At 47.1% G+C, this 22977-nt stretch overlaps 9 protein-coding genes across 9 annotated transcripts; 5 read left to right on the top strand and 4 right to left on the bottom strand.

Moving 5' to 3' along the window:
• Positions 1–1626: 1626 nt before the first annotated feature.
• Positions 1627–2223, bottom strand: MCYG_02974 (uncharacterized protein; the record flags this gene model as incomplete). Its single annotated transcript, XM_002847422.1, has 2 exons — positions 1627–1928; positions 2154–2223. 2 exons carry the CDS (start codon positions 2221–2223, stop codon positions 1627–1629), a joined length of 372 nt encoding a protein of 123 aa, XP_002847468.1.
• A 780-nt stretch (positions 2224–3003) lies between these two features.
• On the top strand, positions 3004–3954 carry MCYG_02973 (conserved hypothetical protein; the record flags this gene model as incomplete). The annotated part of the gene is made up of 1 exon (XM_002847421.1): positions 3004–3954. One exon carries the CDS (start codon positions 3004–3006, stop codon positions 3952–3954), a length of 951 nt encoding a protein of 316 aa, XP_002847467.1.
• Positions 3955–4517: 563 nt separating this feature from the next.
• MCYG_02972 (uncharacterized protein) lies at positions 4518–5474 on the top strand (the record flags this gene model as incomplete). The annotated part of the gene is made up of 4 exons (XM_002847420.1): positions 4518–4665; positions 4736–4981; positions 5023–5141; positions 5379–5474. 4 exons carry the CDS (start codon positions 4518–4520, stop codon positions 5472–5474), a joined length of 609 nt encoding a protein of 202 aa, XP_002847466.1.
• Positions 5475–6683: 1209 nt separating this feature from the next.
• MCYG_02971 (nitrogen regulatory protein areA) lies at positions 6684–9171 on the top strand (the record flags this gene model as incomplete). Its single annotated transcript, XM_002847419.1, has 3 exons — positions 6684–6806; positions 6896–7219; positions 7294–9171. The coding sequence occupies 3 exons, from the start codon at positions 6684–6686 to the stop codon at positions 9169–9171; spliced, it is 2325 nt and encodes a 774-aa protein (XP_002847465.1).
• Positions 9172–10177: 1006 nt separating this feature from the next.
• Positions 10178–11239, top strand: MCYG_02970 (conserved hypothetical protein; the record flags this gene model as incomplete). Its single annotated transcript, XM_002847418.1, has 3 exons — positions 10178–10249; positions 10336–10494; positions 10568–11239. The coding sequence occupies 3 exons, from the start codon at positions 10178–10180 to the stop codon at positions 11237–11239; spliced, it is 903 nt and encodes a 300-aa protein (XP_002847464.1).
• Positions 11240–11476: 237 nt separating this feature from the next.
• Positions 11477–13183, bottom strand: MCYG_02969 (n-alkane-inducible cytochrome P450; the record flags this gene model as incomplete). Its single annotated transcript, XM_002847417.1, has 3 exons — positions 11477–11494; positions 11620–12023; positions 12079–13183. 3 exons carry the CDS (start codon positions 13181–13183, stop codon positions 11477–11479), a joined length of 1527 nt encoding a protein of 508 aa, XP_002847463.1.
• Positions 13184–15724: 2541 nt separating this feature from the next.
• On the bottom strand, positions 15725–16126 carry MCYG_02968 (uncharacterized protein; the record flags this gene model as incomplete). Its single annotated transcript, XM_002847416.1, has 2 exons — positions 15725–15919; positions 15971–16126. The coding sequence occupies 2 exons, from the start codon at positions 16124–16126 to the stop codon at positions 15725–15727; spliced, it is 351 nt and encodes a 116-aa protein (XP_002847462.1).
• A 2081-nt stretch (positions 16127–18207) lies between these two features.
• Positions 18208–19649, top strand: MCYG_02967 (specific RNA polymerase II transcription factor; the record flags this gene model as incomplete). The annotated part of the gene is made up of 3 exons (XM_002847415.1): positions 18208–18514; positions 18575–19395; positions 19467–19649. The coding sequence occupies 3 exons, from the start codon at positions 18208–18210 to the stop codon at positions 19647–19649; spliced, it is 1311 nt and encodes a 436-aa protein (XP_002847461.1).
• Positions 19650–20938: 1289 nt separating this feature from the next.
• MCYG_02966 (conserved hypothetical protein) lies at positions 20939–22219 on the bottom strand (the record flags this gene model as incomplete). The annotated part of the gene is made up of 3 exons (XM_002847414.1): positions 20939–21355; positions 21439–21603; positions 21683–22219. 3 exons carry the CDS (start codon positions 22217–22219, stop codon positions 20939–20941), a joined length of 1119 nt encoding a protein of 372 aa, XP_002847460.1.
• Positions 22220–22977: the final 758 nt, after the last annotated feature.

Here is a 22977-nt window from a genome sequence, read left to right as displayed (position 1 = left end):
GGCATGCTTGTTATTCCGCCAGGGTTTGGGGACGTCGCCGATTAGGTAAATCCTCGCCTTGTTATTTGAAGCATCTTCAACCAGCCAAAGCCCAAGGGCCTGGCTTTTTCTTTTTCTTTCTTTCTTTTTCTTACGACCTTTTTTCCTTAGTTACCCTTCCTTTCTTCGTCATTATATCCAGTCCTAACCGGAGATTGATCAACTGCTTGGTCGTTACTCCCACCGCTCTGGTTCTGTTCATGCGCTTCTGCACGCCACGTCTCCATAGACTGTGTTTCCGATTTACCTAGTAAATCAACCGATGCAACAGCAGTGCGATGGACGAATCTTGCCCAAGCCACGGAGTTGCGATCTGTTTTATACTGCCAAAATATCCCATTTCAAGATTGAAGGACGCTGAAGTCGGATTTCTTTATTTCTGTGTGGATGCATAGCAAGAAATTATCTTTTGCTTTTTTTTTTTTCGAAAACCAAAACTCCCCACAGCCAAGTCAAGTCACTCGATTGAGACGGATGCAACAGGTGACAGATGATTGGATATTCTCAACTTCTTCAGGCCCATAAGTTCACGGTCCTCATGCTAGTCAGTGTCGAGAGAAGAGTTTAGCTTCGCTACGTGCTGCGCTCAGACACATTTTTCATCATGATGATGCATAAAAAGAAATATATACAAAGGATAAAAAGAAGAAAAGGCAAATTCAACTGTTGATATTGCGCAAAAACTTCAAATAAGAAGCCATGCTGCCACTATTGGGCTGACATAATCCGTCTGATGTCGAGATCAGCGTGCAACTTGATGTCTACGAAATGGAACAGGGCCTTTTCCTGTGTGATGATTTGAAATATGAGAAATCAAAGTGGTCAATCACTTGTCTACATATGTACCTACGGGGCAAAAGCACCAGGTCAATACTCACAGCAAGGCTTGTTTCCACTTATATTTTTATTTCTTTTTATTTTATTTTATTTTTTTTGATACTTCTCTCACGGAGTATTATGCATTTTCTTTTCCTTTTTTTTTCGCCTCGCTCCATGTGACAGGCACGAAAGGCTTCAAGAGCCAGGCTGGAACTGAAATAGCCTCAGGAAAACGCTGTGGAATCACCCTACTTTACTTTTGCGGTGGCCTAAACTTCCCTTTACAGCCTGGTTTCTGTCATCGGAGTCTTTACTATATGTAACCAAACGCTACATGCTTCACTTGGCATGGCTTGCACCCTTTCTCATGTCTCCATTTCTGTGCATATGTTCTTTCTTTTCATACAAGCTACGGAATATTCCAATCATGAGACGCATGTGCAAATTCGTTTCCCAGAAAAGACAAAATAATGCAGATGTTTGCATAGTGCAATATATGCAGGAGATTTACTACCAAATAACGTGCGTTGAATTTATCATCAATCTTCGGAAGCGTATAAATTCTCCACATTGCACAGCAAACCGACTAATATGGCTCCTATCCAATCAATAGTCTAGCTCTCCTATCCGGCATATCGGGCTATCTTTCTCCAGATGAGAACTCATATCGGGATGTGGAGCAAACAGGAGGCCCCACGGTTGTTATGCACGCGGAACTACTCCGAAGAGACCAATATATATACCTCTTATACATATAAACATCTCGTTTCAAGCAAGGAGAGGGGGTTCGACAGTATCTCCATTGGCTGCCCTCCCATTGCTTTCGTCATTCAAGATGAGAACAAAACTCGCGCCACTGATGCTGGCTGGCATTCGTACTTTACGATTGTTTGACCGATGGCTGGGGATCAACTGTACTGCGAACAGGGGTAATGGCATGAAATTCGGACTCAGCTGATGAATGACGAAATATTCATCTACCCAGTTTAGAGGTGGTGGTTTGGCCTTCGTATATCTCGAGCATGGTCCTGGACGCTGGAACAAAGCCCAGTCGTACCAAATATACGGATCTGTTTACGTCTATTTAAGTTCCACAGCGGTGCTTCAGTGGACAGCCTTGTCTCAACGTCAGTCCAGGTCGCAATATCTCTTATATGAGGTTTCCAGGGCTGAGAGGCTACGAAAACGAACAAATTCATTTCTAGTATTTTCTTTTGTTATCCCAACTCAATTATTTCTTATTAGAAAAACAAGGGCTCTATACTTAGCATATCAGTACTAAGGATTCTATATACTTTGCCATAACTGCTTTTGCTGGCTGGCTCTTGAGGATTCACCTTGTAGAAGATCCCAGTACTCCGCCATCTCTGCCTCAGGCGGCAGTCTAGGTTGGTGCACGCTGCTCTTTGCAAGCAACCAGCGCAGGCTGTGGAATGCAGGCGCACTACCACTGCTATGCACCACACGATGATGATGACTCCGTATGCCCATAAAAACCGCATTTATCACGGGCTAAAGTGAACGAGGTGGCACTCAGGTTGTTGTATCTTTAGGTATGATATAGAATCTAATTGAGGAGTAGGGTATTCTGTCTTTCTGCCCCTGGCGCATCCGTGTCCAGAGGGTTGACTGGAAGGGAAGAAGAGAACTAGTGAATCACAAGATATTTTAAGCTAGTTAATATATCTCGTAGTTTAGAGACCGGAGCATCCACGTCGAAGCAGCCTCACCAGAATAGATGGTGTATATAGACTTGATCATAACCATTTCCACGTTACATGGCAGGAATGCATCGGCAAAGTATGGCTGCCCTCTGTATTTTCCATTTACTAGGGTTGTCACTTCCAAGGGCAAATGATATCAAGGAGTCCAGAATAGGAAGTGACAATGTAAAATCAGCGCAGAAATAGCATCAGGTGTGTTGGACTGGATCTCTATCTGGTATGGAGTTGGGAACGGGGACGCAAGGGTCTTTCTCTATCACCACAACACGGTCATATATCCATCGCTAACCAGGAGCGGGAGATAACTTATTATTAAGTTCGAAATATACATACCTATGAACACTTAGGCCTCATCTCGCTGCCAGTTGAGAAAAGCCACAGAACTGCATTTTACATTAGTCTCCAGGGCATTGACGAAACCATGGCAGGCCGTGGTCGTCGAAATTTGCGTAAAAAGCGCGGTAAAAAGCAAGGTAAGAAGCAAGGTCGGAGGCGAGGCAAACAGCGAGTATCATCCAAGGCATCACCTCAGGGGCCACCCTTCTGCAGGCTGCCTCCAGAACTGCACTTCTACATCCTCGAGTTTTTGGACCACCGCGATCTCCAGCAACTTCGATGTACAAACAGGTACTTCAAGCATCTCCCATCCAATCGGGATAAATTCCTGATCAGACAGAGATATGTCGACGACTTCTTCGAAGAGGAGAAGGAGGAGAAAGAGTTTGAGGACGTTTACTTGAATAACATGTGGAGTGAGAGAAACATAGCGGTGACGCTCCGGTGCTATTTCTGTTTCCGGCGAAGGCACATTTGCATGTACGCCGACTCTCAGAGAATCGCAAAGCGGAAAAAGGGGGGCGAGCATGGCTGGAAAAGATACTGCGTCATCTGCGGAATGAAGAAGAAGTGGTGGGTGCTAGGGACCATCCATCGATTGGAGTGGTCGATAGGGATATACTGCCGGCTGTGTTATAGCTTCCAGAACTTGCCTTATCGAAGACATTGCAAGGCAGGCCTTTGCGAAGTCTGCGAGTGGCTCACCGACTTCGTCGAGTTTGATGTCAGCGATACCAACCGCAGGAAGAGAAGAGTGTCTGAATGGGGCCCGGACGTGGTTGAATGGGGAGTGGACAAGAGGCCGCTTGGGTATCTTAGCTGGCACAGGGTGAGGCGGCAGGTTCTTCGCAAGATACGGACGGAGAGAGAAACAGCTGGTCATATGAGGAATTTGGTACAGACGGTAGATGAACGGCTCCAAGAAGTGCGAAGGAACGGCCCTTTGGTGGAGACCATCTGTAATCAATGGGCATGTTCGCCCGAATATCCAGAAGGGTGGACTGTAAGAGAGCTGTTTGGCGACGTGGAGGAGTGAGCTGCATGTATAACGCCGTCTTCTTCTGTCTCCTGTCTCCTGATATTGTCTCTCGTTTTTGTTTTGTTGGCTTTCTTCCTATTATTACCACCCAACCCGAGCTTTGCTTTGGGTATATCATGTTCAAAGGCGCATAGATGGCATAGGTTGACCCTGACAGACTAAACAGAAGACTGCTACTACTATCACTGCATGGGTATCATTGGATATCAGTCTCTTCCTCCTACTTCAAGCGAACCTAACCAAGAGCGGAAGAAGGCAGCATGAGAGGCGATGCGGGATTTATATATATTACCTCTACACTTGACTAGTGTGTAAGTCGGCCATCTGCGAGGGAGGGCCGCGGCCTCTTTGTTCTCAATGAGACGTCAAATGGATGTCCATCTCAGCCGAAAGTTGGGGATGTTGTTAACTACCGTTATTTACAGCCAGTGTATGGTACCGTAAAGACACGATGCACACGCTCCTAAATCTCCCGATCATGATATAATAGAATTAATGAAGTTACAGGGCCTCAAAAAAAGAAGAAAAAGAGGAGGGGGGCGGGGATCCATCCCGAACCGATGCTGGGATCTCGCGATTTTAAGCAGATGAGGAAAGCTGGGGTGCTTCTGCTTCTGCTTCTGCGACCATGCCGATATCGCATGCTTGCTTGCACGAACGGCGGTGAAGCTCTTCGGCCAAAGACCGTCACGGCCAGCACACCACCAGGTAACACTACCCTTGAAAAAGCCATCTTGCACCGCAGTTGAAGGATTCCCGTACATACATATATATATAGTCCTAACTGACCCGGAGGTGAACAGTCGAGACTTGAAGAGAATGTCTGGCCAAGCTGGCGGCCAAGACACATGTTCATTTGATATCACACTTGCCGTCGCTCTACGACAATATAATGGCTGGTTATTATGGATGGTCTTCCTGCTATGGGATGGGGTTTCAGCTACGCCAGGCCCGCAGAACGAGTTGTCAGGGCCAAGAGTGATTCTCCGGATGGGGGTCGCCCAGCAGACAGCTACGTATAGTTGTTGGTCGGGATTGAAACCTCCTCTGGCTCTCGTGACTCAGTCAGTCTCTGTATTCGCATCAGAGAACGCTTCGAACTGCCGTCCCGTTCAACTCTATACAACCACTGCGTCCAGAATGAATGGACATGGCCCAGCCAGATCGCCCTTCTGGAAGGCGTGGTAGGCAGTTAAGTGGATGTCGTCTTATACTCACATAACCACTTAACTATAAACCAACCTGGAGTGCTGAGGTGGCCATGTATGGATACTTGGCATGAGAGGAGGCCTTACGTGCAGATGTTTCATCCCAGGTACATGCATGTGCGTATACATACTAACAACTCTGAGGTGTATATACTATTATTATACATGCATATATATATAGATGCTTGGGATATATATATATGTAAAGTACAGATGCCAGGAGTGCTCTCTCGATCTTCAGTCATCCCTGCTCTGAACCGCGGGCTTCCCTCTCGAGATGCCCCGAGCCTGTTCCCTGCCCTGTCCTAGCAACGGCCCAACAGCCCGCACTCCTTGTTTTTAGTTTTTCTTTCCCTTCTTCCTTTCTTCTTTTCTTCTTCTACTCCGGCCAGAAGACTCGGATGTACCGAGAGTTGAGAAACTCGTCGGGATGTTTAGGATAGGCAGATGACTAATCAAGGTCATGTATGGTAACGAAACTTACCATACGGATATCTGGTATTTTTCTTTTTGGATGGGAAGAAGAAGATGAAGAGAGAGACGAAGAAGACAGACAGTAGTGTGTATATGCTCGGCATGTAGATGGTCCATCTCGTTAGTAAAAAGTGCATATAAGTTGCCTCCTCGGTCCCACAGCGGCGGCAGAAGGCAAAATGAGTGTAGGAAGAAGAGAGAGAGGAAGAAGAGAGAGAGGAAGAAGAGAGAGAGGAAGAAGAGAGAGAAGAGAACCACCATAGAGTAGAGAACAGGAGAAGAAGACCGTCTTCCCGGCCAGTCAGTCCATGTATATATGATATTAATACATCTTCCACGATCGCTGCAAGTCCTGCATAAGAAGAAAAAAGACCAAGAGAGAAAAAAAGGCTCCATCAAGATTTGTTATTTATTAATATATCTTCTTTTTTTTTTCCTTCGCCCTACGAGCCGAAATCACATGTTGTGGGCGAACTTCTTGTTTCCCACCATCGATCAATTATCTACAACTCGACCATCGACCAACGACCTGCGAAAACAATTCAACTTGAAGTCGTAGGCTGGCGCTTTCTGGCAAGTCCCTTCTCGTCCGTCCGTCCATCGTCGATCCAATATCCTGCGGGTTCCCCACCGTACGGCCCTGCCGGGACTCCCTCCATCCCTCTCATTATCTGAATAGCTGCCGTCTTCCCAACGGACTCGCTATCCTCCAACGCAGCGACGCTCTTTTTTTGTGACTGCCAGATACTCGGTCTCGATTGTCCAGTAACCCGGTTATTAGTCGTGGCAGCCAAAACCTGCCTGGCGATTACACCGTGGTTGCGTTGCCGTTGAAAAGAAAAGAGAGCCACGGAGACGGGGGGAAGAAACAGAGAGACGCCTGCTTTTGGTCCCGTTTTCCCACGACAAGCTGGAGCGGACGTTGCCGGACAGCGTCACTCGCGGGGGGTTGCTCCGCGAGTCAGTATTCTCGGACTGGAGAGATGGCACTGCGCTGGAAAACACCGAGGACTTGCAGAAGAACGACCCGTTAGCGACGCAGATATGGAAGTTGTACAGTCGGACCAAGACCCAGTTGCCGAACCAAGAGCGGATGGAGAACCTGACCTGGCGGATGATGGCAGTCAGTCTGCGAAAGGAAAAGGAGAGAGAACAGGCGCAGGCAAGGTACTTTTTTTTTTTCGTCTCTCTTCAACTATCTATTTCTTTCAATATGTCGGTTCCTCGGTGCTGACTCTGCAAACAGATTGGAACAGGCACAAAGTGAGGAGGCTCAACGATCGCAGGACAACAATACCGCTTCTTCGGCTGAGCCCATGAACCTCGACCCTTTCGTGGCCCCGTCCTCCTCTTCTATCAGTTCGCCTGCTGGGTTCTCGCCCTCGATGAGTGACGATCCCTCCTCCCAGCATGCTGTTGCTTCGGCAATTCCTATCAGGAATGCAAAAGACGAGCTCCAGTCACCCATGGGCATAGTTATGCCTGCTTCCCTGCCTCATCATCCGCATGTTGGAACCCAGACCAGTGAGTTCGGCTACGTCCAGCGCCGAGTGAGGAAGACAAGTGTGGATGAACGGAGTGTGAGTTTTCCTTTTATTATTAATTATGATTTTACTCTCTTGTACAGTGATTTCATCCAAACTGACTCTCTTAGGCTCGAAAACGACCGGCTGACTCGTCACCACATGTCCCTCCTGTACATGGACTGATTATCTCTCATGATCCAGACCCTGATGCGGGCATGACCGACTTCACCCTCGACCACAGCCATGGTCACGGCCACGGCCATAGTCACAGTTTTAGCCTGGGGAGCCATCCACCTCATTCAATGCCGCTGAACCTGGATACATTCCAGGTTGAAGATGCCAGCGCCCTGGAGCATCCATCGTTTAGTACTGGCTTTCAGCTCTCCCCCACAGAGCTGTCTCATATGCAGAGTGGAACGTTTTCCAATCTATATTCACATACCCCACTAGGCTCATCGATCAACTCCACAGACTTCTTTTCTTTGACGGCCTCAGGTTATCATTCTGCAGTCTCAACTCCCCACCCTGGCTTTGAAAAGGACCACTCTGCATTCCAGCATCCCGTAGGCTCCTTCCACTCACATTCTCTCTCCAACCTCTCAGCTCCCTCAACATCCCGGTACATGTACCACCATGCCGGCAACGATCACTCGTTCAACATGGCTGGAAGTAGCGGTGCATCTTCTGTAGTCAACCCATCCGGATTCAGCCTGCAGCAGCAGCAGCACTTTACCCCATCTACCTGCCAGCCGATTACGGACTCTTCCGCTCGGCCGTCCACCAGCCTATCATCTGCCAAGGGGAACGTGTTCAGCTTCGGTGGAGATTCAGATAATGAGGAAGATGGTGGAAATGCATTCCTTGACCGCAATATGGATCTTTCTGCCGACTTTAATATGCTCGACGACCCTTCAATGAACTTTGGCTCCAGTATGCAATGGGACGGAAGCTATACAGGTTCCATTAACTCCATGCCGTCCACCCACAGCCAGCCGTCAAAGCAATCCGCTATTGGTGCAGCCGAATTAGACGACAGGAGCAGCGACTGGGCTCAAGTTGGAAGTTTAAACCGGACACACGGGTCAGCCGCGTCTGTAACCGAATTGCGTAACCGCGATCCAGATCCCAGACGACAAAAGATTCCCCGAACCATATCTACGCCAAACGCAACCCAGCTCCTTCGACAAGGAACAGACAACAACGGTTTTAAATCACCACATTCTCCCAGCTCCGGACCCAACAGCAACACTCCCTCCAGACCTACAAGTCCTAGTGGCACCAAGAACTCCGATCCCGCTGGTGCAACGACATCGTGCTCTAATTGTTTCACGCAAACTACTCCCCTCTGGCGTCGTAACGCCGAAGGCCAATTCTTATGTAACGCTTGTGGCCTGTTCCTCAAACTTCACGGCGTTGTACGGCCCCTCGCTCTAAAAACGGATGTCATTAAGAAACGCAATCGTGGTGGAGGAAGCAATGTCGCGGCTGGTGCTGGGGCAAGGGCAGGCAAGAAGACTGCTCGAAAAAATTCCACTAACCAGTCCGCTGTATCGGCCCCCATACCTGCCAGAGCACCACCAGCTTCATCCCAACCGCCTACTCCAATCTCAAGTACGCCTACCAGCACAGGCACCACCCCTACGTCGACATCCGCTCCTTCGAGAACAGCCGTACCAATCGCAGCAGCGCCGCCAAGGCAAACTCTCCCAGCCACGTCATCCAGTAGCAATATCATCCCAACAACAGCGTCTGGTACACCGTCACGGCTTATCCCAGGGCGACCTCGCTGCCTCGATAAAAGTTCAGTCTCGGGCATGTACGCGAACGTCAGAAACCCTCCAGAATCTGACATGATGCGAGATATATCGAATAGGCACAGGGTAACTCAGGCACCACAACAACCTCGTCAACCTCCAGCGGCTTTTAACCCTGCTCATCACAGTTTAGCGGCTGGTGCGTCGAGAACTAATAGCCAGGAGTGGGAGTGGCTGACCATGAGCCTATGATTAAGGGCTTCCCTCCATTTACTCCAGTCGGATATTATGATATCTCTTGCGATTTTTATCAATGTGGATCTTCTATAAACGTTTTTGGAGGTTCTTAATGGGGCATTTGACGTTTATGAACTGCATTTTGCCTGGCCAATGGCCGAAAATATCCCCACCCTCCGGGTTGTTTTCAGCTACCCGGGTTATATATATTTCGCTCGCTTGTTTCGCTTTAGTCGCCTTTTTACTCTCCCTCCCCTGATCGATGTAATGTCGATTATGGTACCTCTTGTTGAACAAAGGGTACATCACTTTCCTGGCTTTGTTAAACTCCACTTCTAATAATACAACCACCTCGCCCATTCACAGCACCTTTTGTTTTACTCCCCGTAACGCCATTTCCTTATCTCGCCTTATTCAGCTTCCGGTATTACTTTATAGAACGCTTTGATTTCCTTCTTTTTTCTCAGTTTCTCCCCTTTGATGTTTCCCTGATGTTTCCTCCCACCCCCTGATTGATTGATTGATTTTGATACAACCGCGTCTGTTCTGAATGCCCAACCATCGCTTCCCTTATAATATTGTTTCTTACTCTTACATCCACCCTATCGTTGCTCTTTCAGTATCATTGTTTCTTGCTTTTTTTTTCTGGTTGGGCATTTAGACAGAAGTGCGCATTGCTGTTTAGTTTATTTCCTACTTTATATGACGTGGTTTGGTCAATGGGATAGGATAGGATAGGCTAGTGACTTGTTCTCCTACTCACTCTAAATCTACATATTGGTTTCGTTTTCTTCCACCCACTCTACGGGGTACTGATATCCATATTCTTCTATCGAAGGTATATAACTTCCTCTACGCCCCAGCAGCTAGAGTATTTGCTAGTGCTATATATTCACTGGAAATCAAGTAAGGGGCCAGTCAACCTTGGAAGTATCCATCTTATAGATATGCTGGAAGTTTACTGGGTGTCGAAAATTGCCGGGTATTCATTAATGTACTACCAGGTGCAGCATTTATAACGATGAGTTCTATGAATCGATGGCAGTTACCTCCAAGTACCTGGGTAATCCCAAAAGGAGTGCTATGTGAGAGGGTATATAATCTGTGAGTTAACCCTGAATGCTCCCACATATCTTAGTTGATCAAGCGAAGTGATACTAATCTAGCAAGACAGAATAGTGCGAAGAACAAACATATAACACATCAACCTGCCCTGCTATAGATTTAAAGATGGCCCGAGGTGTGCCTGTACCGCCAGGCAAAATAGTACAACTTCATGAGCGAAACGTGCAATTAAGCAAAGACATTGACGACCTTTTTACTGAACTTTTGGCAGAGGTATGAGATTTCAATATTCATATTCGGGATTCCTTTTCTCTTGCAATCTAACTAACAGGCTTTGTTGATCCAGATGGAAGGCCAGGGGCCGACGTCCCCAACTACATCCACAGGATATTCTGATCCAAGGGGACGACTTCAAGATCTGAGGCGCATCATCAAACACTTTGGCAAAAAGAGCGTGGCCTGGCGTGTCCGTATACTCAAGAAACGAACCCTTCTTAAGCATCGAAAGGAAACCCCTGGTTTAGATGAAGATGGCCAGGAGACCACCGACGATGAAGTCGAGTTTGATGACGAAGGAATATCTGCAGCAGACCAAATAATGATCAAGCAAGCGAGACATGAACTCACTCACGGCGGGGACATCGTCGATGATGTAGAAGCAATCCAATATGCTGAGCAACTTGACATGGAGCAAGTGCCAGAGTTCAAATCCGATTTTGCCAACGCTTACGGCCTCTCTTTCGACCTGGCCATGCACATTGTGGAAATAAGTCCAATAGAGCTTCTAAATACCTTCAACATTTTTGCGTCGGTTCGTGAATATCCCCGCTGGCAGAAAAGTGAGGCCCGGGCAGATAAGATAGCTATCGAGGACACAGCGACACTTATTATCGACGCTGCGCTACTTGTCCCAGAAGCAGATCGGGCGAAACTATTTGGCCCTGATGGAGCCTTGGAGGAGAAATATCGATCCATACAGGAATTATATCTGCATAGAGTTCTAGGAATCCGGAGATAATGGTCCAGCGAAGTGGAGAATATGACATGATATCGGTCGCGTGGTAGAGATATTAGTTAGCAAAGTACTCAGACTGACACTTATTTAAATAATAGCTGTCTATATTTCCTACCATTAAGCATGGGGGGCCCGTTACACACTTAGATGGTCGTAAATAGTTATCCTCGAAGAGATATCAGCGTCTTTCCCTTAACTAATAAGACAAGTAGTTATTCTTGTGATTTGATTTGATAGACACTATACTATGTAATACGACTGTATGAGTTGTGAGGTTATTCTCTAGGGGGGAGATGGGTAATTTATAAAAAGGCCTGAAGCCTGTATGCATTGTTGTACCAGGCCATTTTTGCCATTCCAAACTAAGCTGGAGTGACACATACCTTCGTTCCATTCAGGGAGCTGAGGGTCAACGTTAACGATTCCTCCCATGGCCCTGTGTCTCGACTCTCCAAAAACCGAAATTCCTGGGCCATGCGGACTGTAACGTACGCGGCCTCGGTCAATGCATACTGCTGGCCCAAGCAGATGCGCGGCCCACCGTTGAAGGGTAAATACCCCCAATGAGGCTGAAGTTGCCCGTCTTCCCAACGTTCTGGGCGGAATACTTCTGCGTCGGGGCCGTAGAATTCTGTGCGTCTGTGCATTGCATATACATTATAACTCACTATGGTGCCCTTGCGGACAAAGACTGGGGATAGGCCATCCCTTCCACCTCCTACCGGAAGGACAGTGTCTCGCAGTGCTATGCGGTCGTTCACTGGTACGACAGGATGAAGACGCAATGCTGGTGATGGTCAGTTAGATATGTATGACGGGGTAAAAATGGCGGCTTTTCTTACATTCATTGATACAGAATTTGACATATTTGAGGTTCCGTAGCTCGCTATAGGTGGGTAGCTGACCCTCCAAGCCAGCTACCTCTGCTCTCAGCTTTGCCCATATCGCTGGGTACTTAGCCAGCATGAAAAACATGTTGCTCAGAAGGCTGGCTGTGGTATCGCGCCCAGCAATCATCACATTCATGAGCTCATCCAAAATACGGCGCTTATCAGATGTGCGTGATGCTAACTCGTGCAAGAAAATATATTTCTGGCCCTTCATTCTGGGGTTTTCTTGCTCTCCGACTTTCCTATCTGACTGGACCACAAGGACTGCCTTTTCGACAAACTGCAGCGCAAACTCTCGACATATGCGATTGCATTCATCCGCTTTTCGATCATAGTAAAAGGCGCCTAGTGGCCCCAGCCTACCTCGCTCCGCAACAGCCTTCAAAGCGTAGTCAAATGCGCTGCTGAAACCGAACTCTGACTGCGATTTCCTAAGACTACCAACTGATTCTCCAAAAAGGAAATCAGTAGCAGAATCCGTGGTATAGCGGAAGAAGAGACTTTGCAAATCTACAGTCGTCTTCCCATCACGTGGAATCAATGCAAATAGGTCCGGTATCAAATCTTCAAACATTGTCAAGTCCGCTACCTGATCGCGAGCAAAATTGGGTCGGATCAAGGCTCGCGATCTGGCCCAGTGGTCGCCATCAGTATCAAAGATTCCTTTCCCTAAAAGTGGCTCTAGAACTTTGAGACGGTGAATGATTCCATAATCCTTGAAATTGATTGCAAGGACGGACTTGATATTCTCGGGTTCCACGGTGGAAATTATGGGGGTGAAAAACACTCTAAGTTTAAATGTATTCCCGAGTTTATGAAAGCGCTCACAACTCCTTTCAAGAGCTTTGTGCTTCCTAGAGTTGCGGATGCTTCTGTGGATGACATCGAGCCCTAGAAAGGGATCCTTATTCGAGGATCTGGCCACCGGCCGGCAACCGTGACAACGAGCGAACTGACGACGGACGAAGAAACGCCAGATTTCTATGGCGATGTATACAATGACCGTCAGGCCAGCTGCCAACGGGAGAATCCGCATTGGATTATTTTTCGTATCCATCTCGATGACTCGTTTAACCATAGGTTGGATGGAGCGAAATACTAGCAGTGAGTGAGAGGGCTGGAGATGGGGCACAAGTCGGGGCTTGGGTAGATAATAAATTGACAACTAACTAACAGGGATACAGGGTATATCACGCATGCACACCTCCTCACCGAAGCTGAGTTCCAACATCTAAGGCCGCACGTATTTGTTGGAATTGTTATCTCTCCTTAAACACGCAGTACTCTGTAGACTTCCGGTGGGATAGAAACGTTAAAGAGCTGACAAGTGTAAATTTGGATAATGGATAGCAAATAGGACAGCTTCCGCCCAGTTCACTTTTCAATTGCAACCTATTCTAATAACTCATCAAGGAGATGTTTCTGGCTGTTGATGTTTTTGGGTCTCGGGGACACACATTTTGCTTCTTCCCCGGCTCATTCCCAGGCTGGTAGCAGTCTGAGATGTTAAACTCATCACTCCAAATATTATTGCCAGCATGGAAGCAATTCTCAGTGCAGTCTATCTCGTATAGAGGAATGTAAAATCACTGTTCCATGATGGTATCCTCAAAACGGGTGCGGCCAGGCTTTTCTCAGGTGCTTCCCGTTACGTCCTCGAAGCCCGCTGATTCCCAGGGTTGATCGATGCTTGAGAAGCAGCATCAAGTAGACACACATTAGATATCATATCCAGTTTCATAGACCGGGCACTCCAAGAAGGGTTGAATATATGCAAGGCAATTCACACGCTGTGACATTAAGGTGGCCAAGAACTCGGGTATTGCTTGGGCATGGTTTAGTAGAAGATATATATACTACTCTTGCTGAGATTTGTGAGAACCGAAAGTAAGAAAAAGGACTCTCGGGACCAAATAAACCTCAGCGTTCGCGTCGATAACTGCTCATGAGCTCGAGTAAACGATATTCTCTGAGAGCTGCTCTGGTCGAGGCGACAATAAGAGGGAAATCGCCTCTTTGGGCCGACCCAATCAATTCTTATTTCAACCGACGTCAAGCTTGTCTTCGATTTCGCTGAAATCCGAACAACGTGAAAAGGACACGAAAGGACGGAACAAGAAGATTTTTTCTTTGCGAGATAAACTGAAACATTGGGTTGCCGATTAACTAGTTACTCGCCATGACTGGGTCCACTATATATGCCAATATATAACTCCCTGTACCAATATGACCATTGAGAACTCTGTCTGGGCCTATGAAGTGATAGGTATGGAAGATGATAGCTAACATGGCAATTCAACAGGCATATTTTATTCCAAAAAAAGGAAAGAAAGCGACTGCGAGACTAGAAAACTGGAAACCTGACGACGACTCCGGGTAACAAATAGATGGTTTCTTTCTTTTGAATCCCCATGGTGCTCTGTATATACAGCGCGTGTTGCGGTTCCAAGAGTCTGACAACATCAAGCCTCACCTTATGAATAATTTCCGATGCTGGCTGCGCAAGTTACGCAGCGCTGGGTGCTTCACGAGCTGAGGCTGAGGCTAGTTTCGGCACGGCCTGGTGTCCTACTTTCCCTCGTGGGAGTGGCGATTGCAGCAAGGATATATGTTGACTCCAAGGGCCAGAGTCAACAGCCTGTGACCGTTTTAGCTCAGCCCTAAGGCAGACTTGAAGCTCGATATCGGATGCTGGACCCTGATCCTGGTGTGGATTCATCCTGAGATCGTATCCCTACAATGTATACATTATACAGTTGGAGCATAGATAATTGTATCTGATTTATTATCCAGGGGTCATCCAGGTCCTAGGGACGGGTCTCCATTCCGGATGTTATTTTTATCAACAAGAAAACCCAGGGCTATATTAATGTATATACGGAGGGACAGATCGTGTCCCAATGAGCGAGCGCCTCCAGCTGTCGGTGTCAGCCAACAAAGCATGGCCATGCAAGGGTTTCTTGTTAAAAAATTACCTCCAGCCTATTCATTTCTGGGCCTTGTTAGTCCCCCAGCTTCGGGAGCCTGACCCCCTGCCAGCCCTCCGTCATATCGAAGCTTTCGAGCTTGAAGCTCGCTTGTTTCGTGGGGTTGCCAACGTATCGGTCAGGTTGCAAGACGAGAGAGGATGAACCACATCCAAAAGCTCAAAGACTGTGGAGTGTACGGAGTATGGAGTACATTCATGCAGCTTCTTTAGCCTCAAGTAGGAAGGCTCATTCCCACGATTTATCAGGGATTACGAAACTATGAAGCGATCAAAGTGGAAGCCGAAGAGGTCCGTTGCGGTGAGGCCTCTCTTTGGGTTGTGATTCTAGCCTCAGCTCCTTAATATGTCTGTTACGTGGGAACATGCAGAGAAAATATGTACGAGAAGGGGTGAGTTGCAGCTTTGCTTGTTTGCCTGTCAATCGTGTTATCTTGCAACAACCAGGAAGGTCTTAATGCTGAAACCGTTATGCATCTGGCGCTTTTAGCTTTTGTTTCCTTTTCATTTCTTCTTGAGCCCATGACATACTTGATACCTCATGCACCATACTAGTTTTCGTGACTGTAGGTGTTTCTTTTTTGTACCAGTTGAAGGCCTCGCTGATTTTTACTAGATTGATTTAACCTTTACGGTCGTCTTACTTCGACCGATTATGATGTGTGAGAGGTGACGCCCAACCACTATTGGGCCAAGCCTTGCCAATTCAGCGAGACCAGTGTTGATCGAGGCCATTTGAAGGCGAATGGTCGGCCTCCTTAGCGTCGACCGCAGTATTTTCATCCTACCACTCTTGACCACGGATCCCTGCACCCTGCTGCATTAGCCTCGCCATTTCTTACGCTCTGCCCCGCCCACCTGCCGACGCTTCCTGCGCTGGATGCGCAGCGTGAAGTCGATCCACCAACATCGTCGAAGGACGAGAACAAGGGCGGTCACACAGACATCTACTAGTGGAAAAGGCGCATCCACATCCTGCGCCAGTGACAGACGGATGGGTGCGATCCGTCCCATATTCTGTCTGCATAAGCACCAGCCTCTGGCCCACTACGAGTGGGACCCGCGGAAGCAAGGCCTTTGGGGAGCCCAGTCAAGGCCTCCCGTCATCCATGCTGTTGCCAAAAAAATCTCCTTTTGGCCCACGCTCGTTGTTCTGTGGCCAACCTTCGCGGCCAAAGCAAGGCAACGTCGTGATTGGAACTGAATAAACGAGATAGGAATGGAAACCCAAAAGCCCTAGGCTGAAAGGAGACTGGGCTGTCGCGTGTTAAATGCTTTTTCGATGTCTGGCTGTCAAGAGTCAACCTGGCCAGCTTTCACACTTGGATCGGCTCGGAATAGGCAGAGATGTTCTCCGCTGATGATGGACTACATATATTCTGTCCATCAGCAGGCAATCCCGCTGTCGATGAATGTGTTGTACGGGAAGAAAAAGGGGCCCTTGATCTGGACTTGTTGTTGCACCCCCAACTTCTCGAGCTGATCGCCTTCGTCAGAGTTCCTAATATATCCGCTATTAATTTCTTCCTTATGCGGTACGAGCAAGTCGATCGATAAAAAAAGGGGATCGACAAATTTATCCAAAGCTCTTTCGTTTCTTCCCAATATTTGACTGGTTGCTGCGTATGTCCCCTAAAATAACGACTATTACCTATCACCCTTGTCACCACTTATTTCTTCTTGTGATAAGAAATTTTTTTTTTTGTGACTTATCCCTTCCTCAACCAAATTGCTTATTATTCTTATTTACCTGCCCTCGCCATTTATACAATCTGGACCCGGGTTTATTTTGACTAGCATCTGTTTTTTTTTTCCCACCTCCAGCTTATTTATTTTACAGTTCCCCCTGGCCCAGCATCCCATTTTATGGGAGCTGACCGTAACCCGCCTTCACCTCCTTTGTTCACTCTCAATAGGCCAGAGCGATACCCAATCCCTAACCTTTTTGCCACCCACGTATCAGGGGGCTTGTCCCACCAGACACGTCGCAAACTCCTAAGCAGCGGGAGAAAAAAGGGACGGACCTAGCAAGAAGGGCAATTTTGAAGACCTGACAAAAACATCGCGCAAAAAGCTTTGCATCGCCATCTTTCTTTTTGATTTGTCAAGCTGCAAGGTCAGGGACCCCCAGTGCGCCCAGCGGAGCATCTACACTACCAACTGATCATCGTCCCACCAACTCCACCGTCCCGATTCTTTATCACCTTTTGGATCTGAATCCATTCAAGGTATTCATCTTGAAGCCCATATTCCCCCCTTCTGCCACCGTCGATCCCATGCAAACAAATTTCTTGATTGTGTTCGTCATTGACTTTGACCTCTCTAGATCATTAAATTAATTAATACCCCAACACTAGACTACCTCTAGCAACAGAATCTAGCAACGTGGACTGGTTGTTTACAGAGCTTCGGCCCACTCTTATCATATTATCTCAACTGGGACGCGTGATGCTGCGAGGAGCGTTCTGAGGCTCCTCTTTTTGTTTGCATCCCAAAAGGAAAAAAGTTTGTGCTGTCACAAGTGCCTCCCACACCAACAGCCAATCCGGGGAATTATTCCTTTTCTTTTGAGGGGAATTTTACGTTCCATTTTCCTGGGCCACAGTCCTCCAGCTCTGCATATTCAACAACCACATAGTGGATTTATCTCTAACCACTTTTGGCTGGTGGATTAAAGATAATGTTTGAATAGCTTGCTTTTTAGCTCAACACCTAAGATAGTTACTCAGGAAAGCAGCCTCACCGATCTTTGGCAGCATTATTAAGGATCTAGGTGGTCCAGAAAACGGTTTCTTCATTTCTCACTTGGAAGCTTCTTGCACTCGGATGTTCATTTGCCCTTCGGCGTGGCGCAGGAACATCACTCTCAACTCCACAAATACCTTATACACGGCTTACAACTCGATCTGTGCATCTTTTGTTCATTGGGATAATAACCTGGTTGTATGGGTAGCCCATCGTCAACTATCATATCAAAATAACAACCCATTGCGTTTCCAGGAGCCTGACCAAGAGACATTTCACTGGTCTATCAAGGTCATAACTTCAGAGAATTCCCTGCAACCGTGGCTGCTCTTGCTGTATCCCCGCCCGGAATGGGGGCGGTGTTCCATACACATCAACAATTCACTCCTCAGTCAAACGATACGTTACTTCCGAGCTTTGAACGCACGAATCCGCAGCCGTTACAACCTCAGCCAACCAATTCATCGAAATACTACAGCTCTAACGCGCCATCTTCGTCTCCAAGAGGTCAGAAGAGGACCGTCGGACTGGCATCTAAACCACAGATAGACAGGCCGAACTCATTCTCGTTAAACCTGGCTCCTAGCACTTCTGGTGCCACTGGGCAGAGCAACCCTGCATACTGGCCTGGTGTCCCATCTCTTCCATTCAACGCTGGTATGACATGAAATTTTCGTATATGGATTAATTAAAATCCTTCCTAACATAGCCTAATAGGTCGTAACATTCCTCCATCAACTGCAGCAGACGGCTTATCACAATACAGCCAAATATCTCCTTATCCATCTTCCGGAGCTTCACAACCGCCTATTTCACAGCTACCCCAGCATTCTCAATCACAAGATTCTCAGCAGCATCCATCCAATCCGGTCGACCAACATCAACCACAGCAACATTCGTCACAAACGATGGCGCAAACATTAATGGATTCTCAGACAAATTCTGGTCATATATCGCCTCAGGCATCCCAACAACAATCACCATTAGATCCATATGGCCACCGATTCCGTTACCCAGGACACCAGCAATCCCCTATCCCCCAGCACCCATCTAGCTTTCAGCATTATCCGGGAGCCTCGATGTCTATGAATCAGACACCTGTTAGTGACAGCTCCCAGAGACTTGGTGTGCCGGTGCAGGTTCCTGTTGAAGGTCAACAGCCTCTCCCACAATACAGCCGCCCATATCCTTCATACTCTCTCCCAGCAATGAATGGCCCTGTAATGAGCAACGTCCATCACCCCTCTAGCCAGATGGCTTTGATAGGTTCAATGCAGCCTAACCTCCTTCCTGGATTTAACAGTGGGCATGCTGCCAGCTTACAACAAATGTACGCACACCAGCATCCGCAAGCCCATCATATGCATGGGCTCGGTCCTCCTGGTCCACAAAATGATAGGCCATTCAGATGTGACACTTGCCAGCAAAGCTTTAACCGAAATCACGACTTAAAACGACATAAGCGCATACACTTGGCTGTTAAGCCATTTCCTTGTAACCACTGTGACAAGAGCTTTTCGAGAAAGGATGCCCTCAAGGTAAGCTAAATTACAGTCTTTTCTCCCTCCTCATTTTAGCTACGAGCCCGGTGTTAATTATTGTTACACAGAGACACATTCTCGTCAAAGGTTGCGGCAAAGACCCTCATGCTGAAAGTGATAACTCGAGAGTTATAAAGTCTGAGCCGGCAGTACCCTTTTCGGCATCTCATTCCGGAAAGGATGACGATGCTAGCAGTGCCACACCACCCTCCGCAGCTGGATCGCGTAAGGGCAGTAATGGTGGAATATAAACCCCTCACTTTCTCGCCTTCCGCGCAGTTGTTTCATTTGTTTCCTTCAATATAAGCTAAGAGGTGGTTTAGTTCTCTTTTTACTCTTATTTCATTTAATTACATGGGCGGCTGCTTTTTACCTTCCCTGACTGCTCCGTACTTGTATGACCAAACCTCTACGATCTATATCCTTTTAATCACAATTTCCCTAAGTCCCGACCCCTTGGACTTCCATCCCCCTGTCGTTCTCCCTACTTTGATATCCTTTTGAATGCCTGATATTTCCACATAAGCGGTGCGATACATAAAACGTTTTCATTCTTGACATTCCCTTCTGAGGCCGCATTTGATAGCAACCATTGCCTGCATTCTTTTGATTACCCAATTTTGGTGTTTAAGTGTTTTGAAAACTGTTTGGGCGATTTGCCCCTTTGTTCGGTGTTATCCTATCTCTAACTACCTAGTGTTGCTCATAACGGAGTAATTTATTGGTATTCCTTGAAACTGCTCATTAACATGTGAATATCAAACTTCATTCATTTTATTACTCGTACCCAATCACTTTGAAAACTTCGCAAATGTATCTATAGTCGCTTCCATGAATTCCCAAGAATAGTGCTCTAGGTGAGATAGCAACCATCAATACTATAGTAATAACCCCTTAGACGACGCTAGTCTTTCTAGCTTTCGAACTCCAGCCAGCCCTAAAACCCACGATATATATATATTATGTAGTATAAACGGGAGGGCCAAAGCAAGCAAAGCCCAATCATTTCGGCGGAGGCCACCTATGCCATGTGAGTAAGGCTATCTTATTCTAGGATAGGGGAGATGGCATACCGGACATAGGCTAAACTGACTTCTCGCCGGAGAGTCTATCCTTATCGTTTCCAATCTTTGAATATTGATATCAAATGTTGGTATCAGGTGTAAAACTGAGGTGAGATATATCTTAATTGATGTAGTTGGAGTTGGCAGGCTGGTCTCATGAAAGGCCGGGGAAGCGCCTGTTCTATAGTTATATAAATCCAAGCCATGTATGTTGCTTAGCTCCTAACCGAGAACGCTGTAAGTCCAGGGTTCTGTGTTATGACAGCAGTTGTTGGGATAACGTAGAGTCATTTGTGATATTGCATGGGCAACTAGCTACCTGGTGGTTGGGATACTAGGCCACAGCTGAGAGAGTGAGAGGACTTTCTCAGATTGGTATGCATTTATAATACGTACATCGAAGCAGAAATGTAGACAGTGTGGTGAAATGGAATGTGGTTTAATGGTTGGGCGTCTGAGTTACCGAACTGGTGGGATCACAGCTGGAACTGTTCAAGCGTCCCAAGCCCGTGTAGCCCGCAGTCTCCCATCACACATCCAGTCGAATTTCCAATCCACCGTGTATACGATGGCCCAGCCGAAGCGATTACCAGGCCGTTATGAACGGTTATATTAACTAATGAAACTTTTCCGCCAGTGGCGTAGAATTCGATACGGAATCCAATCGGCAAGGTATCCGTTGTGGAACGGGGAATTGTGCTTCGCATGGGTATGATGGATGCTCCGGCGCATGCAGTATGCCTAATTTTCCCATCCTTAGCAATGTAAGCACTAACATGTTCCGTTTGTTGAGGAGTAAGCACGTAGAACCAGACAACCGAGTATGACCCGATGCGAGTCCGCCCCCAGTACCATGTCTTTGCTGTTGTTGCAAACGGCGCGTCACCCCAGTTCTAGCCACGAGTAAGTATGGAGTAGGCATTAAACACAAACATCTGGGATTTGCTGTTGTGGCAGATTTTTGCGGTGTGCTTACCTTATCATGATATGCAGAACCATGAAACTGGAGCCTCGATCCCGCAATTTCCATATCAACCGATGCATTGCCATCGGGCACAGCGTTGGCCCACCCGACATGTGGACAAATTTGCATACCCACCTTCCGAGCTGCACGGCCGCATGGATAATGTGGTGGCGCTACCTAGATATGGCTGAAGTTAATTATCAAAGCTCTGTATATAACGCTCATAAAATGCCACGGCCCAGGGCGGATGACATACAGATCTGATGTCAAATTTGCCTCTAATTCCATGAGTCGTATCATTGAAAGATATGTGGTACCGTGCAAGGTCAGCAGAGCCCTGCCATCCCATCTGTATGGGATGGTAGATACCAGCGTATCCATCTCGAGAGGTTTCAATAACCGCTCCCCGGGCATGTACGATACGCGTTGACACAGTTCCATTGGGAAAGGAAGCCCATATATATATTGGTAGAATTCCTTTATTAGGCACCAGGAATGGAAACGCCACAGAAGAGCTGGTGAAAAAGCAGACGGTAAGGGATGTGTTTCTATCGTCTGACACAGCATCAAAATACCACCAGTCATAGACAGTTTGGTTGACCAAATCGAGCTTTGGAGCATCAAAGTCTATGTCTCCTGATATGAACTGAGCTTTGCTAGGGGAAGAAAAGGAAGTGGAATTCAGCACACTGATTGATCCGCGTCTATCTATGCGGTGAAGTGTTGGGTCTGCGGCAATGATAAAGATGAAGAAGAGGATAGACAACAAAGGGCGCAATGTGAGTAAACTCATTGTTCTAAGATTGGAGTGGTATTAAAGATGAACAAAGATGAAAGAGAGTCGAATGAAGCTGGTTTTCAAATGGAGCACCACACCTGAAATCCCCCCCCTTCCGGACCCAGCATCTTACGGTTGTGAGGATCGAGGACCAAAACCATGGTCACCAAAGTCGGAATAGGGTATAATAGTGGCAAGCTTCACCACGTGCTTTGTTCTCATAGGCACCTACTCTCTTAGTCGCGGGTAATGGCACGAGAGTAGCGAAGTACAAACGGCTTCTCGATTTCACCAGATTAATAGCCGAGATATACGAGAATTGCGGCGCATCTGCAAACACCATTGAAAAAAAAAAAGTTCCAAGAAATAGCTACATCACGCATATGCACACATGCATACATCAATGGAATGTATGCAACTGTCTCTCGTATCTGTCCACTAGCAGGTAATTCATCCACTGGGGCGTGCATCAACTTTCTTATTATGGACTGTCACCGCATGCCACGGCGTAGTTGGTTGGCTGTTGTGTGCCGCAGATCCGTGATACTCAGACAGCCATCGGCAATCTCCACTGATACCCAGCTGTTACTGAAGGGGCGTTTGTAACACATTGTCGTCGTCGCCGCCGGCCATGTTTCTTTTGATAGTACTCCATAATAAAAGAGGAAAAAAAGAGATGATGTAAAAAGTAACTTCGGACTTACTTCGGCCCGTTGTACGGTTTATCCGAACCTTAACTTTATCCGAACCTTTTACCCGATAATGTTTGTCTT

This window comes from Microsporum canis, genomic scaffold (genome assembly GCF_000151145.1).
Source record: "Microsporum canis CBS 113480 supercont1.3 genomic scaffold, whole genome shotgun sequence".
Taxonomy (NCBI): Eukaryota; Fungi; Ascomycota; class Eurotiomycetes; order Onygenales; family Arthrodermataceae; genus Microsporum; species Microsporum canis.
This window is presented reverse-complemented; position numbering and strand designations above follow the sequence as displayed.